Genomic DNA, 17,571 nt, shown 5'->3' on the forward strand with positions numbered 1-17,571 from the left:
TGGTAGGAACATATAGTACAAATGCACAAAACATAACAAAGAAGAGTCTGTTGCTTGCGCAATAGCATATAAATGTTATCATCATTCTCTCATTAGAAGACTCAAGTACTTTTTCATGATAATATCAGTCAAACTTTTAGCACAAATGTCTACACTTTAGCAAAGTCTGGAGCCACCAGATCAGATATTTTCTTCACCTATTGCCAAGGGGCTGGAAAAAATCCTAATTTAAGAACTTTTCATTACCAATTCATATTATACATATGGAGCCTTGAGAATAAAAGCAGCCAGCAACTTGCAATTCTCACATTCGCTCACGATTTATGTATTCTCAAACAGCAAAGATTTCAAAGGGTTTGCTAACTCTTTTAGAACCAGTACTGGCAAAGTCAATAGGTCTCGCGCATGGGCAAGCTATTGGCGTTGTCAGGAGGGTGGGGGTTATGAACAGGAAGGAGGGTGGGAGTCGGGAATGGGAGGGCCGGGTTAGTTGTGAATGGGAGGGCGGGTGGGAGCGGAGAGACAGACGGTAAAAAAAAAAACCTTTGAAGCAGCGAAAACTGGGTGCTTTTTTCCCCCCTTTTCCCTGTTAGGAGGAGGGAGAAGAAACAGACATGGGCGGGTAGAAACGTGGAGAAGAACCAGTGTCAGAGTGGGTATGAGGGAGCTACAACACGAAAGGGCGGGAGGGGAGGGAGCTTCAACACGAGCGGGAGGGAATTTTCGGGAGCTGCAACACGAACAGACAGGAGGGGAGCTGCAACAAGGGGCAGGAAGAGAGGGAATTTTCCTGCAACAGGGATGGGGTAGGAGGGGAGGGAGCTTCAACAGGGACTCGGCGGGAGGGAGCTGGAACAGGCAGTAAGGGAGGGAGCTGCAACAGGGACGAGGTGGGTGGGAGCTAAGCTGCGGCAGGGACGGGGTGGGTGGGGTTGAAGCTACAACAGGGGTGGGGTGGGTGGGAGCGAAGCTGAAACGGGGCGGGGTGGGTGAGAGGGAAGCTGCAATAGGGGTGGGGTCGGTGGGAGGGAAGCTGCAACAGGGACGTGGTGGGTGGGAGAGAAGCAGCAACAGGGACGGGGTAGGTGGGAGGGAAACTGCAACATGGACGGGGTGGGTGGGACGGAAACTGCATCAGGGACGTGGTGGTAGGGAAGCTGTAACAGGGACGGTGTGGGCAGGAGGGAAGCTGCAAAAGGGATAGGGCATGTGGGGAGGGAGCTGCAACAGGGATGGGGAGGGAGCTGCAACAGGGATAGGGTGGATGGGGAGGGAGCTGCAACAGGGATGGGGTGGGTGAGGAGTGTGCTGCAAAAGGGATCGGTGGGGAGGGAACTGCAAACTGGATGGGGTAGGTGAGGAGGGAGCTGCAAAAGGGATGGTGCGGGTGTAGAGGGAGCTACAACAGGGTTTGGGCTGGTTGGGAAGAGCTGCCACATGGATGGGGCGGGTGAGGAGTGAGCTGCAACAAGGATGGGGCAGATGGGGAGGGGGCTACAGCAGGGATGGGGCAAGTGGGGATGAAGCTGCAACAGTGACAGAGCGGATGTAGGGGGGAGCTGAAACAGAGATGGTGTAGATGGGTGGGGAGAACCAGACGGGCAGAGTTGTGGGATGGAAAAGAAGCAACATAGATGGTGGCCGGGGGAGAATGTTCTAAAGAAACAACATTGACGGGGTCGGTAGTAGCAGAAAGAAACATGGGCGGAGGGAACATTAAAAGAAACAACATTAAGTGGAGGTTGGGGTGGGCAAAGAAGAAACATGGACAGAGCGGGAGGAAGGATATAATAGTAACATGGAAGGGGTGGAGGGAGGGGTACAAGAAGTAAGAGGAAGAAGAACATGCTTAAGAAGCCGATAGGATAGATGGCCTGAAGACACAAGCACTCGTATTCGGAGTGCTTCATCACTAAAAAGTAGCTCCAAAAACAGGGGCAGTGTAAGGACACAAGTAGTTGGTCAATGCTCCAGAGGAGGGTCAAACACAGCAAGAGGGCATGACATAGGCATACAATGAGAAATGGGAACTAAGCAAATTAGAGCGACGCCTTAAGCTAACCAATGGTAAGCTATGGATGGGGTGTAAGTCCACTGAATATAAACAAAATGTCTTGAGGCAACCACGCATGAGCTACCTAGGCGAGACCTAGAAAAAGAAAAGAGATCAAAACACAAACCCAGACTAGCTGCGACTCAACCACCTCTGATCTTACATCAGAACTACTAAGCATTACCAGAATGTATGCAGATCATGCACAAGTTATTGTCAGTCTAGAGAAAGACTTAGTCATTCAAATATCATTCAGTGCTTCAAATACTCATATAGAGGAACGAAAGTAAAGTTCCTCCCCTGAAGAGGTCGAAAACTAAAATCCTGAAGGCATGGAGCACTTCCATTATGTGGCCCTTCCAACGACCTTAAAGTCACCTTCAATTACTAGTCAGGAAGTAATAAAATCTAGTGATGATCTTTCATGTTTTTAGCTGACCTCCCCATTACTGCACAAAGCTGAGATTAAAGGCATCAACTTAAAGATATTCTTCGTGAGAGGCTATGCTTGTCTTTGGAAACGATATCATTGATTTATTTTCGATTAATGTTATGGTTTGTTTACCTACAAATATGCTCCTCCTTCAATGTGAAGCTCTTGACTTTCCTAAACAGTAGCCTCAGAAGCCTTTACAATGCAGAAATCATTCCCATATTTACCTGTGATAACATTTATATCTGGGTACTGGTTTTCACACAAAACCAAATGTTTGCTATCCCTTTCGAAAGCCTCTCGAAGTTCTTTCTTCACAGCTGCTGAACCACAAAGTCGATACAAGCCTACTACCTAGAAATAAAAACAAACCCATATGTTAGACTGAATTCAGTTCTAATAAGGACAATTAAATAAAAGTAAGCCAAGTATACAAATTTAAACAACATGAAAAATGGCACAGACAACCTACAAAATAAAACTGTCAATCTCCTTTTTTAGGCGTCAATGTGTTAATTTTCTAAAATTGTCGTTTTAATTTCTGAAATTATTTGGGTGTTTGGTGATAGTTTGGTTCCACAGCCAGAGACTACCTACTACCAGTGTTGTTTTAGGGATTTTCGGGGCCATTGGCAAGACATGCTGCTGGAGATGCTGTTCTAAACAAATATGTGTTTTGTTACCCATTTTTTGCAGTTTAAGCACTCATGATGCCAAACAGTTTTGAATAATACCTTAAAGCTTGACATGATTAAATAGATATACGTGAGATAGAGAGAACGTTCCTTTTCCTAGGGGCCCCTTTGAAGGTGAGGGTTCTTCCTGCGCTTTCCCTATTTTGCCCATGCCTTAAAATGTCTCTGCCTACAGGGTGTTCACAGGTGCAGACCAAACTATAAATAAACCGGTGCACATAGCTTCAGGACATTTAGCAGAGCTGCAATTCTCCGTAATATCTTAATCGAGTGTCAAATATTATTCATTATTTGAAATTATAAGAGAGTTACTGATTTGGTCAAGAGTTGAAATCACATGATGCATGAACAAGGTCACAAGCAAAATTTACCTCGGAAAATCTTTGAAAGAGCAAAGACAAATGGCAACACTGCAATATCTGAGCGAGAAGAAACAATAGCAATAATGGTACCGGATTTCTGGGAAATAGGACCAGTTTAAAAAATGCAGTGAATTCCTACATTTTTATTTTCTTTTACTCGAAGGCTTATGAATCATTTCATGGTTGAGCCACCTTAAAAAATGTTCATTTACCAATTGAAACCAACTTTGTCTATTGCTTGCTCCTGCGAATTTAATGCAAAGATCTCCAGATCACAGACACTATACTAAACCCAGGTATGTGGTAGCTCTTTGAGTCTGGAGCTGATGTGAGGATGTCAGTTTTGCTTCTCATAACAAAAGCTAATTCCTTCTGCCAACACTGAGGTTTTTTTTATTGCAATGCCATATTAACAATGATTTTTTTGTGCTCTTGCTGAAAAGCAGATGGTAGGTTGTCGTCGGTCAACATACTGTGGACTTTCTGAAGAGGGCCAACATATCCATTTTTGGTGATCAACTTCCAGAGGAGTTAGGACAGTTTTGTGCCAAGAAAGAAATTTTCAAGAGAGTGTCCAAGAGGTGAGATCAGCTGTAGATACCACTGGGCATATATAACACTAGGAGATAAAATACCAACCAAAACATACTACAATTGGTAATGAACATGATGTCATTTGGTATCAATATAAATCCTAGGTTTGGTTTGAATTTCTGAGAAGCTATTTGGTACCTTTAGGCAACAAAGTCAAACCATAAAACCATGAAAACAGCCCTGCGATAAAAACAAGCTCTACCATGCTAAAGTGCGGGGCACGGATTCCAACCTTAACAACACGAAAAGCAGAAGCATCAGTAGAAAGGCCGGATACAGGTGCAGTCCCATTGGTGAACAGGACCATTTTAATTCATTGCAATCACTTCACAAGGAAATGAGGTGCAAGGATACCTCAATAGGAATCAGAAAGACCCCCTACTTATGATGTGAAACAGTACATATAAAAAATTACCACAAAACTCCTGAATTGATATTGGTAAACAAATTACTCTTGGGCTACCAAACAGAAAGTTAACAGAGTGTTTCATCGTCCATTAACCGGCAGCTAACACCACCACCTGTACCCAGGCTGCGCAGTGCACAACAGCAGGTAACCAAGGAGCAGGGGGGTACTTAAGAGAGAGAGAGAGAGAGAGAGAGAGAGAGAGAGAGAGAGAGAGAGAGAGAGAGAGAGAGAGAGAGAGAGAGAGAGAGAGAGAGAGAGAGAGACGGTCTCTCAGGGGGAGACCGCGGGATGCGGTTTCAAGATGTCAGGCAGTTTTACACAAGGCAGCTGCTGAAGGCGCGCTCTTAAGCTGCCAGGTGCTCCATGTCACATTGTAATTTAAAACATCTACGCACGCACCTTGCCGCAGCCAGATGGGGAATTCAATTAACGTGAAAGGAAACCATAACAGTGTTTTACAACACTCTGCTTTAAAAAAGCCCTGACCCAATTTCATTTTCTAAGTGGCGGCTGTGGTGATGGGAGGGGGGGCTCCGCTGTGCTCTCCGGTCACCTTGTTAATCTTTCGTCTTTGTGTAACCTTTCTATTGTCAGGTAGAAAAGCAGTGTACTGTCAGTTAAAAACGGCGGGCAGTTGAACAGATTCAGGGCGATGAAAGGCATGCTCAGCTTCAACGGAAGCCCCTAGATTGGTAACAATTTGCGAGAATAAAAGTGCAATAAATAAATATTTGTGAAAAATATCAATTTTTAAAGTGCACGTAAACCTAAATTGCATGCGAGTCCAACACCTTTCATTCCTAAAGGACTCAAAACCAATGGAAGCACACTGAAGACTGTATAAAAAGCAACATGCTTACTTTGCGTGCTATCAAGTTATGTGAAATGAGGCAAAATTATTTTAGTTGTGACCACGACTTCCCATACTGACATAAAACTGTGCATCGTTTTGCTGGCGTTTAGACAGTATTCAAAGGTGATACAATGGACGTCATTTACACAAAGTTAGTGGATATCTCTTTTATAGCACTGCCCTACCTAACCGGGGCAAATGAACAAAAAGTAAACAGGTGCTTAAAGCCCTATTTACTTTCTGTAGTTTAAATGACTTTCCTTCCCCACCAGAGGGCCCTTAATTAATTGTGCTGCGGTTGTTGTTGGTGGGTACCAGCACTTCGTTGTCATCATCAGACTTTGATCCAGAGAAACAGACAGAAAGGCCGAAAAGGATGGAAAGAGAAATATAGGAAAGCAAAGACAAAAGGAGAAAGCATGAATAATAAGGTGCTTATTTACAAGCCCCTTGCGCCGCCGGTACGTCACTTTTTCCCGTATTAAAAAAGTGACACACCGGCGGCTCTTAATGAGTAAGATAAAAAGACAGAAGAAGAAAGAGACATAAGGTCTATTCAAGACCAGGCATCCTTGGTATTCGGCAAAGCTGGCATTCAGCAGCACCGGCAGTCTACTCCTAAGAAAAGATTTGGTCCCCTGCACTAAGTGTTTTCTTTTTTACAAATAAAGCACTGGCCCTTCGCCCCTCAGCAACATATAGGATGCTACTGGGTGTTTCAGGCAGCGGCCCTTGCTCCTGAGAAGCAGATGTGGGGAGGGGAGGAGAGGGGAGGAGGGAAAGAGCGGAGGTTTTAAAAAAAAGATAATAACTTACCTGCTGGCTAGCCGACTGCCGCTGCCCTGTCTGCCTCTGTCCTCTTCCTGACTTTTGTTCAAGCAGGAAGCTCCCGGACTCCCAAGCTTCCCATAGCCAATCACAACCCTGCATCTGAGCACCAGGATTCCACGCTCAGCCAGGGATTGGGGGCCTGGGCATGTTCTCCAGCCTGGGTGGAGAACATGTAAAGTGCGCATGACTGTTTGGCCGGCCCATGACGCCGGCCAAACAGTCAGTGCCCACCGCTTCTTCCCCCTGCTCTGAAACCAGAGCAGACCTGCCCCCACCGCAAGCTGCCGAAGGAACAAATAAAATGACAATAATGTCAAGTTATTATCATTTTATTTGTCCTTCTTTGTACTGCTGAAAGCAGTGGGACGACGGTCCTCCGCCTTAGTGGAGGAGCCACCACTGGTTTTAGGGCAGGATTAAAGGTGACTACATCTGGGCCAAATATGTCACTTTGCTGCTCCAGGTATATGATGTACTCAGTGCTTTAAGTGGGCTGGTTCTGTCTGGTACTGAGTACCAACACTTTTTTTAATTTTGAGAGGGAGAGTACCTGCACTTCTCAAGAAAAATGTAATACTTTTAATTGGAGAGTACCAACACTATTCAGAAACTTCTATTTTTCCATTTCAAGCACTGGATGTACTGTCAACGACAGTTCATGTCTTCAGTCTGTGTTATACAGCAGTATGGCATTAACAGGCCTGTCAGCAATGAAGATTGATATAAAGTAAACTAACAAATTCATACATTTGTTTCTAGTCATAAAAAGGGCAGTTATCTAGATACTCGAAAAGGTTATTCATGTGGAGGCTACTCTGTGATCAGAAGTGTTTTCAGTACAACAAAAACTAGCAACACAGGCAGGGGTGTCCACCTTTGTTAGTAAAATAAACGTTACTGGAAGAAAGAAACCAGTACCAGCTCTATGCACAAATGCTGCCCTGAGTGAACATTTGCAGATTAAGGAATAAGGACTTACCTGGCAGCCCCGTTTTTCAATCTCCACTATACACTTCTCCATTAGTAGAGGAACCATCAAGCCGACATTTTCCATCTCAACAACTTTTCGAGCGTCGACCCCAAACATGACCGGCTCCCGATTCACCCCGCTGCTATTGAACGAGTTCTCCCTCTGGTCCATGAGGGTGATTTTCACATAGATAAGTCCCCTGGGCTCCAGTTTGACAGCCAATTGGTGCATCTTTGTCACTCGGAAAAGGGAGGGTAGGACGACTGTTCCGTGACAACAGACGCGATTTTTACGAGGTGCAGGATCCCAGCTAAACACCACCAACTTCAGATGCTGAGCATTTTCGAGGTCTATGTTGAAAGTGTGGTCCATCTCTAAAAACGCAGTCCTGCAAGTGAGCAAAGCCGTCCTTGCCTTATTCACTGAATCAACCTGAATAGCACAAAACACATCCTTGGTGTCGATCCGTGGTGGCTTCAAATCCTCTGCCCCATAGAAGTGGACACTCATGAGACCCGATATATAGTGAGAACATTTAGGTTGATCAGAAAAATTGTAGTGCCTAAATGCATCAATGTCAATGTCAGTTTTATTGTTATTGCTCTGAAGGGCTTCTTTTCCTCTATTGGCTCTGTTCTCAGATGCATGCTTACCTGATTTCGTTAATAGCTCGGGGGAGTCGCCATCACTGAGGTATCCGCCTTTACTAGAGGACTTCGAATTTCCTGTTGTTTTCTTTTTGTAGTTGTGCTGAGATGAGACACTACTGTCCAAATGATATCGGCTAATCACGTTGCGGCTTGCAGCTGAAGTGTTCCCAGAAGCTAAAGAAGAGGGGTGTTTTGAGCCCTGGCAATATCCCTTAGGTGAGGAAGAGGAGTTATCATAGTTATTATGGCTTGAACCTCCTTTGACGCTTAGCTTCCTGCTGAGTTCAGGAAGCTTTTTCATCTTCATGGAGAGTTTGCGCACAGTTCGAGGAGATTTAATTTTATCTGGAAAAGACCAGTTAATAGGGCCTCCCTTTTTCACAGGGCTAGGGCTTGAAGGTGGCGAGAACTCCAGTATGCTGGCCTTGTTCCCAGGACCTACATAAAAAAGTACAATCAGAATTGGTTGATCATTGTTTTTATAATGCACACCATTTGTAATAACAGTTTACCATTCTGTTAGGCATACGCATAATTAAAGGTTCTTGCACAAATACAAAGACTTTCACAAAGGTATTCCAGATTAGCCATACTACCTTCATTAAACGTTTCAATGCGGACTTGGTTTGGGAAACAAAAACTGAGCTGTAGAAGTGATGATAGCTTTTAATGGACCAATAAATATAATATATCAATGGTACAGACATGTGAATATACATCCGAGAAAGGATCCTCTGTGATCCCCAAGTGGTCCTGAAATGTAGCCCCATTTCTGTAACATCGATGGGCTACTTGTATTAGTCCAACGAACAGCGCCATTAATTCCACAGAGATTAATAGAAGTAGAAGAAGATATCCAATCACACAAAAAAAATAACGAAATAAACAGTTATGGCATTATTTAAATGCTTAGTTGTTCAAGTAGGTCTAACCAGCAATAATGACATGACAACAAGTGAAAAGTACGCACACTGAAGAATGCAAGGAATATATTTGATATTATGATCCAGGACTGACCATTAAAGAATGATACATTTAAAATAAGTTTAAAATACAAGCAAATGACTAATCTTTCCATTTATTATAAGAGATTCATGGATATACATTCCAGAATAGAAGAATGCGTACTGCTTACATATTTAATTTATTGGTATTCTTCTGAAAGGCTTAGGGAATTGCTGGGATTCGAACTCTTAGCCTGCTAAGTAAAGTAGATATCTCGGGTGAGCAATAAACTCTATGCAACCTTGCCAGCTGTATTTGTTTGTTGTTTCTCGCCACACTCACAGCTACAACCATTTTCATTTTGCAATATGGAGACTTTTATAAGAACAGTGTTTATTTCTGGAATGTATTAACAGGCTCCTTTTAACCAGTGGTATTTAACATCAATTTATTTCATAGCCTTAATGGGAAGTACGAAAAGAATGTTTAATAGAGATAATCAAAGATGCACGTGATTCATGGAGACGTGCAGGATTAGAGAACTGCAACTCCAGCGCGAACCAATAAAATGAGAAGAGTGGTCTATGTCGAAAGAGAATAAATGATGGCAGCCTACAGACCAATCAATCAATGAGTCATACCATTTAGATCATCATACTTTATATTTAACCACAAAGAACCCATGCTTGCCAAACACATGTTGCAGTTGATCAACAGAAGTGAACGCAGTTGACTGAAAATGGAGGAAGGCATGGACAGAGCTGGACCCGTAAAGGGAAATCAGCCACGTGAAACACTACAAATGCAGTCCCATACTGTGCCAAGCAAGTATAGTTAATAGCCCAGTGCTCTCCTAAGGGGTTTGCATGTGGAAGGCCCCTCCCAAATAAATTCTGGAAAAAATGAGCCCAAACTCTACATTTTTTATTTCAGGATCTACCACAGTACCCAATAGCATTATTTATCTACAGCAGCAAACCCACGCCACACTGTAGCAGTATACAAAACACCCGTCCACATGCTTCAGACATTGCACAAGTGGTTTGGAAAGAGGGGTGGATAAAAACTAACGGGAAGATAAAGTCAGGGAGGGCAAGAAAGAGACAATGTGAAACGGGTAAAATAGAAGAGAGTGAAAGGAAGACTATCTGGGGAAGAACAATAGTAAGAGAAGGGAGTGAAAGTGCAGTACAGACTAAATAAGTTACAGCTGTAGGTGGAAAGACTCTCTAGAACATGCCAAATCAAACCTGTATTGCATTTCATAAGAACATGGCTGTGGAGCTCCAGAGATGAGAAATAGTAAATTCCGATGTTCTCTTCCTACACAAGAATTTAAAAAAGTGCCTAGTTTATGGAATTAAGTTTAATTTACCTTAAAAGAAGCCTAGAATTATAATTCAACCAGGTATGTCCAGACATTACGTGGGCTCAGTTCACAACATTTTCCTGTGATGTTGTTTCCCTAAATATCAACCCAAAAACAGTTAGAACATACAATTATGGGCAAAATATTGTAACTACAGAAATATTTACCTGTATTGTTTTTGTAATTCTTTACAATAATATGAACGTTTAAAATAAAGTTTACTATAATATTGTGCTTATTAAGTTGTTTTACTTTAGTGTATTAGGTGTTTTTATTTAATAATTTATATTGTGAAATATACGTCATTATTTTTAAATCATATGGTAATGTATAATTTTATTTCTGTGTGTTCTGTTTACAGGGGGATTGGATTTTTTAAAATTATGATTTCTAAACTTTAAAGATGAATTTGGTATTATTTGCCTTTTATTTATTCGCTCACATGTTAATATATTTTTTAAGTGATTACTACGTTTGAATTTTGTGTTATGGGTTTGTTTAGGGATTTTGGATAGTTAGTGGTATGTTAATTTATCTCCTATTTATAGGTTTAAATATTTCATAACATTTTAAAATATGTATTTAATACATTCTAATCACGGGTTGTGGAATTCATTGGGGGATATGATGGGAAGCATGTTAATATATTTGTAAACGGTTAATAATTGAATAAAGTATCTATTATGCTAGTGTTTTTATCTTTACATTTGTTATCTACATATTCAACTATTTTACATTTATACAAACGTCTGTACATATATTTAGTAAACTTACTTTTTGTATTTATTATTGATAGTGTAGTGTATTGGCATTTGCACAGGTACTGTTATTTCTAAAGTGTATAATAATAATTAGTATTCATGTATTAGTTTAAACTTTTAAGGGCATGAGTGGGTAGTTTTTTATATAAAAATAAATGACAATTAACTACAAATAATTATTCTATCAACAAATGTAGTACATTGTATTTTCTGATTATGTGTTATATTAGGTGTGGTTGATACTGTTTACTTCATTATTTAAACAATGTTGTACAATATTGTTATGTTCGTTATTTTTAATATTTCTCTCTCTCTCCCTCTATATATATATATATATGTATATATATATATATATATATATATATATATATATATATATATATACATACATACATACATACAGACAGACATACACATTTTTAGGATTTTATTTGTATTTACAAAATAATGTGTAATGTTTATACGTTTTGATTTGAATGTGCTGTATTTTAACCTACAAATGTATGCACTTTCCCAATATTTCTTAAATTAGAGCGGAGGAGTAAATCTGAACTCCTGCCCAATATATGAGTTTTCCCGAGTGCTTTTTAGATACTGTATGTGGAATAATAATTCTGACCTTCCTCCCCCCTCATGTATGCACTTTGCCTACTGTTTGCTACATTGGAGTTAGAACAGTAAATTAAACCCTCCCATTGTATGTACTTTCCCATATGTTTGGAAAAGTTGAAAAAGTAAATCTGCCCTACACCCATGCACCTTCCTCAATGTTTGTTGGATTGGAGTCAAAACAGAAATCTGCCCACAACCACCCAAAAGTATGATCTTTCCTCAATTATTTTTTAGACTGGAGCTAGAATATTAAATCATTCCCCACCCTAAAGGTATACACTTTCCCAGGGTTAGGAGTTGGAAAGTAAATGTTGTCCACTGAATTTATGCACGTTTTGCAAGATTTTAGTAAGAATAGGGTATCTGTATTGATTTAATTATTGGCTTTTTTTGTTTTAATAATTTTGGATTGGATTTAAATGATTTACTATATATATTTTTTTTAATTTAAACACTCGTTATTGTGATACATTTGAATATTATTTATAATGGTTGGATACATTTAAAATAAGCTTGACCCTTTTTTAGTAACACATAATTATTCGATCATGTGATGGTTTATTCTTTCAAATAAATCAGATTTATCATGTTTCTATGTAATACTTATTTCTATGTTGATAATAAATGTATTGTAATTTAATATTCAAATGTGTTTTTAATTCATACGTGTTTTCATAAAGTTACATTTTGGGGATGAAATTAAGTTACAGTTTATAGGTTATGTTTAGGTTAGGTTTATTTTCCCCATACATTAATTTTATTACTACTAATTTAGCTTTTGTTTTAATAATATAATAATAATAATAATATGAACTACAATTAAAAATATGTACTTATAGCTATAATGTCGATATGTTGGCCATAATATTTTTGTTCTTTACATTAGAAGTATGGTAAAGTTGATATATTTGTGGTCTGTTTTATTATATTTTTGTGGCTGATATTTTGACATACAACGGCTGTGACATTTTATTGACTCTGCTTAAATCCAAGACTAAGCCAGGTGTAAGCAAGAAGTAATCCTGGTTTACTAGTGGAACTCCGGAGCAAATTTAGAGGACTACAAGAATATGTTACATAAACATAGCAAAATCTTTGTAAAATCTATCAGGTTTATGTTATTGCACTATCAGGCCATGTAAGACCAAATATAAATGGAGCACGTTACACACTGAAAGTAGAAACATTATATTTGCTTCTCAAGCGCAAAATGTGAATTCAAAGGTGTGTGTGCATGTATGACCCATAATAAGTAGCAATCGAAAACTATGTAAACGTTCAGGTTCTGGTCTTGTGTTTATGAAGGTTTTGGTATAATTTCCACAATAACCTTTCCATTTCCTTATTTGCAAATAACACTGAAAAAGGGCAAGGCTCCGCTTTCTGGAAAACTGTCTCATCTACTTATTTGAAGCACTGAAGCTTTCACCGCTATATTAAAATTCGGGGCCCTTTGGAGGCTGACCGCTGTGCTTTTCTGACAAGCAGCTAGTCAGAAATGTGCTGTTTGATAAAACTGGACAAAGCTTTCCCTTGTGCTGCACATCACAGCACACACTCACTGCAGGCTGCCTGGAGCACCCTGGAGTAATCAGCGACATGCCTTAGCCCAAAACATTCATCTTCTGTCTCTGTCAGAAGCCATTACCCCTGGGTTAGGGAAGTCAGCCAACACATTAAACTTTTTTCACCTTCATGAAAAGCAAGCTTTCAATGGCAATATTCAGTCCTCTTGGTTTATGGTTTTGGCTGGTGTGTGGATGAAATTATTTATAAAAGGCAGACACGGAGAGTGCTCCAGTCTAAGTGATTGATAAATACAGCAACATAAACCATTAAAACATTGGATTCAGATAGAAGGAGAGGATGCTTTCCGTTTCTTTAGATGAACTCCTTCAGACATAAACTGGTAAGATTCACCAGGTAGACCCATAGGTCAGGTAGCTGCTGAGACGTGGGTATGAGCTGTAAAAACTCAGATTCGGTTAGGCCACCTTAGCTCTTCAGCCTTCAGATGTCACTGCCGAGTTCAGTTCCCGCAAATATTTTTATTTTAACTGCTCTCACCCTGTGTCTTTTTTTTTTTATTTTCCCCTGAAAATGCCTCGTTTTACCGGAGGTGCTTGATTAGATATGATTGGAAGCTACTCTACTGGGAGGCTAGAGGGTGGTTGGGCTTGTTAGGGGTTTCATTGTATAGTGAGGTTGGGGTGTTGTTCTGTAGTGCAGACAGGAAGTCTTGAAGTCTTGATGTTTTTGATGTAATGCAGATTTGTCCCATTAAAAAGATTTTCTTAAATATAAAGAGAGTCTGTTGATTTGCGCAGTCTCATACAATGTGGATTTAGTGGGCGGCAAGCTTGTAATTATGGGGTTAGTGCGGCCGGATCACATGACAAGGGCCAGAGGTCAGGATAGTGTCATTGGGGTTTAAGGTATATGTAGGTACTGGGCCTTTCTTGCAACTTCCCCTGTTAAAAGGGTGGGAGCCAAAGTTGTGTTTTTCCCTCCCACTCCAAACCCTCTTAACCCTCGCTTTCATTGGCTGGAGTTTCTGACATGCCTGAGAGATTTTATCTATGTAGTAAAGTGGCATTTTGTGGAACTGGAATGAAAGGATTTGCTTGTTGCCAGTTGTTGCTGGTGTGAGAGGTCTTCAGGTTGTGAAGGGGTCAAATATGATCAGGCATGACGAAGGGGTATGCAGGTCAATACACATGTGCAGCCAGCTCAGAGGGACAGGGTGGCTTGACCTTGGAGAAAGCTGAAGGAGGTTTAAGGCAAAGTGGTTGGAAGGGCAATGGTTGGGAAATGGATAGGGATCTCACGTGTTACAATTGAGATTTGGAGCCGTGGGGTGTTAGAGCGTGGTTGGGGTTGACAGAAGTTTTGTAACACGATGTGAGGTGTTACCAATGGTGGTGTTCAATCTAAGCTGGATTTTGGAGACACTATCTAATATGCTTTGGGTAAGGTTGAGGGCCATTCATCTGTAACTAAATGACGCAAGAGGGGTTACCCTCATCAAGTCAGGTTCAATAAGTAGAGACTTCACAATATAGACAATTGATAGTCTATTCAGTAAAACAGATGCTGCAAGAATTCTGCCTCCACATTGCACGGGATAGTTGGCTAAGCTTTCAACCTCGGGTTGCAAGGACGTATAGCTGTATTCGGGTCAAAGAGATCACCATCTGATACAAAACGTCCCTTTACTCTATCTCACATGCTCTCTTCCCATTCTTAGTCTATGTGTGAGTATTGATGCATTACATCTCAAACATTTTGAGAGGGGGAGAACTAAGTTGTGGACAGAAGCGAATGATCCTCATTTGTCTCTCTCCTTCCCAGCATTTGGTTCATCATGGGATTTCTAAGAGGGGCACAGGGCCGCTGTGTCCCCAGCAGAAACACGTTGGGGCCGATTATGGTGTCGGGCGGACTTGCATCCACCTGACACCGTCTCGAAAACGGGAAAGACTGCCTGATTTGTCATTCTGACATTTACCGATGTGAGCATGTGTTACGGCTGTAAACCGGCCATAGTACATGCTCCCATGGGGAAATGGAAGGTGGTGTTTATCCCTGCACCCTGTGGCAGGCTCTCCAGCCAGAGGCCGCGCACACAAGGGGGCCCTGCTAGGAGCGCCCAAACACACTTTCCGCCAGGGTTTCCATGTCAGGAAGGCCAGCATGGAAACCCTGCCGGAAACATTGCATTGTGATACCAAGGGCAGAGAGACTGCTCTTTGGCAATATGGGCCGGCCTCCGAAAGGCCGACGGGCTACATGAGCCTGTTGGAAGCCAGACGAAATGACCGTCCAGTTTCAATTACGACCGGCTGATTCATAATCAGCCGGACAGAACTGAAACCGACATGGTGGTCGGAAAACCTCCGACCTACGGTCGAAGGCTTTTTTGCCCCCATCATAATAAGCTCCTTTGTGTCCATCTCAACTGCCTACCTGATCACTGATGGAAGAGAAGCTTCTGTTCCTACTGCCTTCCAACCAGTTTTGTCCACAATGGACAAGGAAAACGCAGTTCCACAAGCGAATCAAGCTTGTGAGAGTATTTGCATTTCATTTTGACATTAGCAAGGAACCTAATTTATGATGCCCCTTTATTTTGAAGGCATCTGTACATTTCATATGTTGGCAGCAAATATTACCATACTAATGAGCTTCATGTAGTCTAGTATTAGCTGTTAGAGTGATAGTAAGATTTATTTGACGCTGGCCAGAGTTGAAGCCACTGACTCTGAAATATGATTCTCCACAGGGAAGGATAAGAGACCGAGGGGAATTTATTGCCTAGGACTTGCATTAGATACAGACCATAGTTGATGGTTATTCTTTTAATAAAGTGCTTCAATTAGTCACAAAATCTACTTAGTGGCACAGTTGTAGACTTTAAGAAAACAATTTAATTATGAAACAAATCTACTCAGTTTTTTCTATACAGCATACAAATCGAATATGATGATACATTTTAACAATGTCCACTGTATTATTATGAGAGCTTCCTTAATGGATAGTAGCAATATATGCTTTTAAAGCAATGCAGGTTTAGATTTTAAAAAAAAGGGTCACTTGGCCCTTATACAGCAAAATCAAGTGAACAAACAATTATTACCAAAGCTAGCAAAAATGAAGGAATAATTTAAAATGATTAAATGGAGCACCTCATCTATCTATTCGAACACTGATACTCAAGTTAGCGAATTACTCAATATCTAGCATCAGTTCAATCTTATCCTATTAGATGTTTGGTTTATGAATTCCATACCCAGGAAATACATTTCATTCATACCCATCAATTTGGAAAATGCAAAAGCACGCTTTTGACAAAAAACAAATAGGACACATAATCCCACATTTGCATGCATACAATAGGTATAGAAAAAGAATGGCAAATTAATTTGTAGAAATGCAGAATATGCCCTAAAGGCGGTTGCATTGTAATGCAGACAGCGGGACCGCTGACTACTAGTCAGGCGGTCCTGCTTCAGCCGCGGTGCCAGTCGGAACTAAGTCCGTCCGGTATTATAATGAGGCCCTTATTTTTCAGTCCTCTGCAAAACGGCAACATTTTGCCTTTTGCTCACATTTAAGCATTGGCGATGGGAATAAGAAAGTAATAAGTACAGAAAATATTTTAACAAAAGTAAATGAAAAAGGGCTAAGTACCTTTGTAAAATTAACACTTAAAAGTAGGATATTTTGCTGTTCTTTTGCACCCTCTAACCTCTTTTTATCTTGAATACCTTCTGCTTTTTCCCTGTTTTCCCTAGGAGTCTTCTTCCATTCTTAAAAATCTCCATGTCCCTCCCCGCTCTTTCTGACTCCCAGGCAATAGTGTAACACACGAATATACAATATAAACTTTGCTGATAAATAAACATATTTTTAAGTCACTGCTTTCCCAGATATTTTGGTGATGTCAAGTTTTTACTTATTGAACCATATTTCAAAGTATTTGTAAAATGATCAACAACCACTATTTAACAATTATAGGAGGACCTAAAGCATACTTAAAGAATACTTAAAGATTATTATCAATACAAACTTTTATGGACAACTATGCTCGTAATAATATTAAAAAAATTCTATTAACATCCCCACAATTTTAATATGGTATGTCTTTCATAATTACCAACTTGAGCCTCTATGTTAGAATTCTGCAAATAACTTTTCCTTACCATAACTCTTCTAGTCCAAAAGTATGTTTAACTACAGCTCCCTACTATAACACTCCTCTTTCAGCTCTAGGATCCCAAAGTTGTAATTAACAAGGTGAAAATTTAAATATGGTACACCATATGATTTCACAAAAGACAACTTTTGAAAGTGCAGTACGAGAAAATATGAATGCCTCCTACTACAATCCGTATCCCTCTGTACCGCCACCAGACAAAGATAGGCAAATTTGTTCTCCGTAGTCGGTTTATTTAAAGAATCTTTCAAAGTTTTTTATATTGTTATCCAGTAAGCTCATTCTTTTGTAGTATCTTTAGCATTAATCATCTTCTGC

The 17,571-nt window shown here is 40.5% G+C and overlaps 1 protein-coding gene across 2 annotated transcripts in view; it reads right to left on the reverse strand.

The window, feature by feature from the left end:
- Positions 1-17,571, reverse strand: part of SYDE2 (synapse defective Rho GTPase homolog 2) — a 155,640-nt gene that overhangs the window by 69,389 nt on the left and 68,680 nt on the right. For both annotated transcript variants that reach the window (XM_086954060.1, XM_086954062.1), the window contains 2 exons: positions 7,210-8,288; positions 2,714-2,840 (listed from right to left, as the gene is read on the reverse strand). In XM_086954060.1, the coding sequence (XP_086810186.1) occupies positions 2,714-2,840; positions 7,210-8,288 (1,206 nt within the window). The remainder of the gene's footprint in view (positions 1-2,713; positions 2,841-7,209; positions 8,289-17,571) is intronic.

The sequence above is a fragment of the Lissotriton vulgaris genome, chromosome 1_1 (assembly GCF_964263255.1).
Source record: "Lissotriton vulgaris chromosome 1_1, aLisVul1.2, whole genome shotgun sequence".
In the NCBI taxonomy this organism is placed as follows: Eukaryota; Metazoa; Chordata; class Amphibia; order Caudata; family Salamandridae; genus Lissotriton; species Lissotriton vulgaris.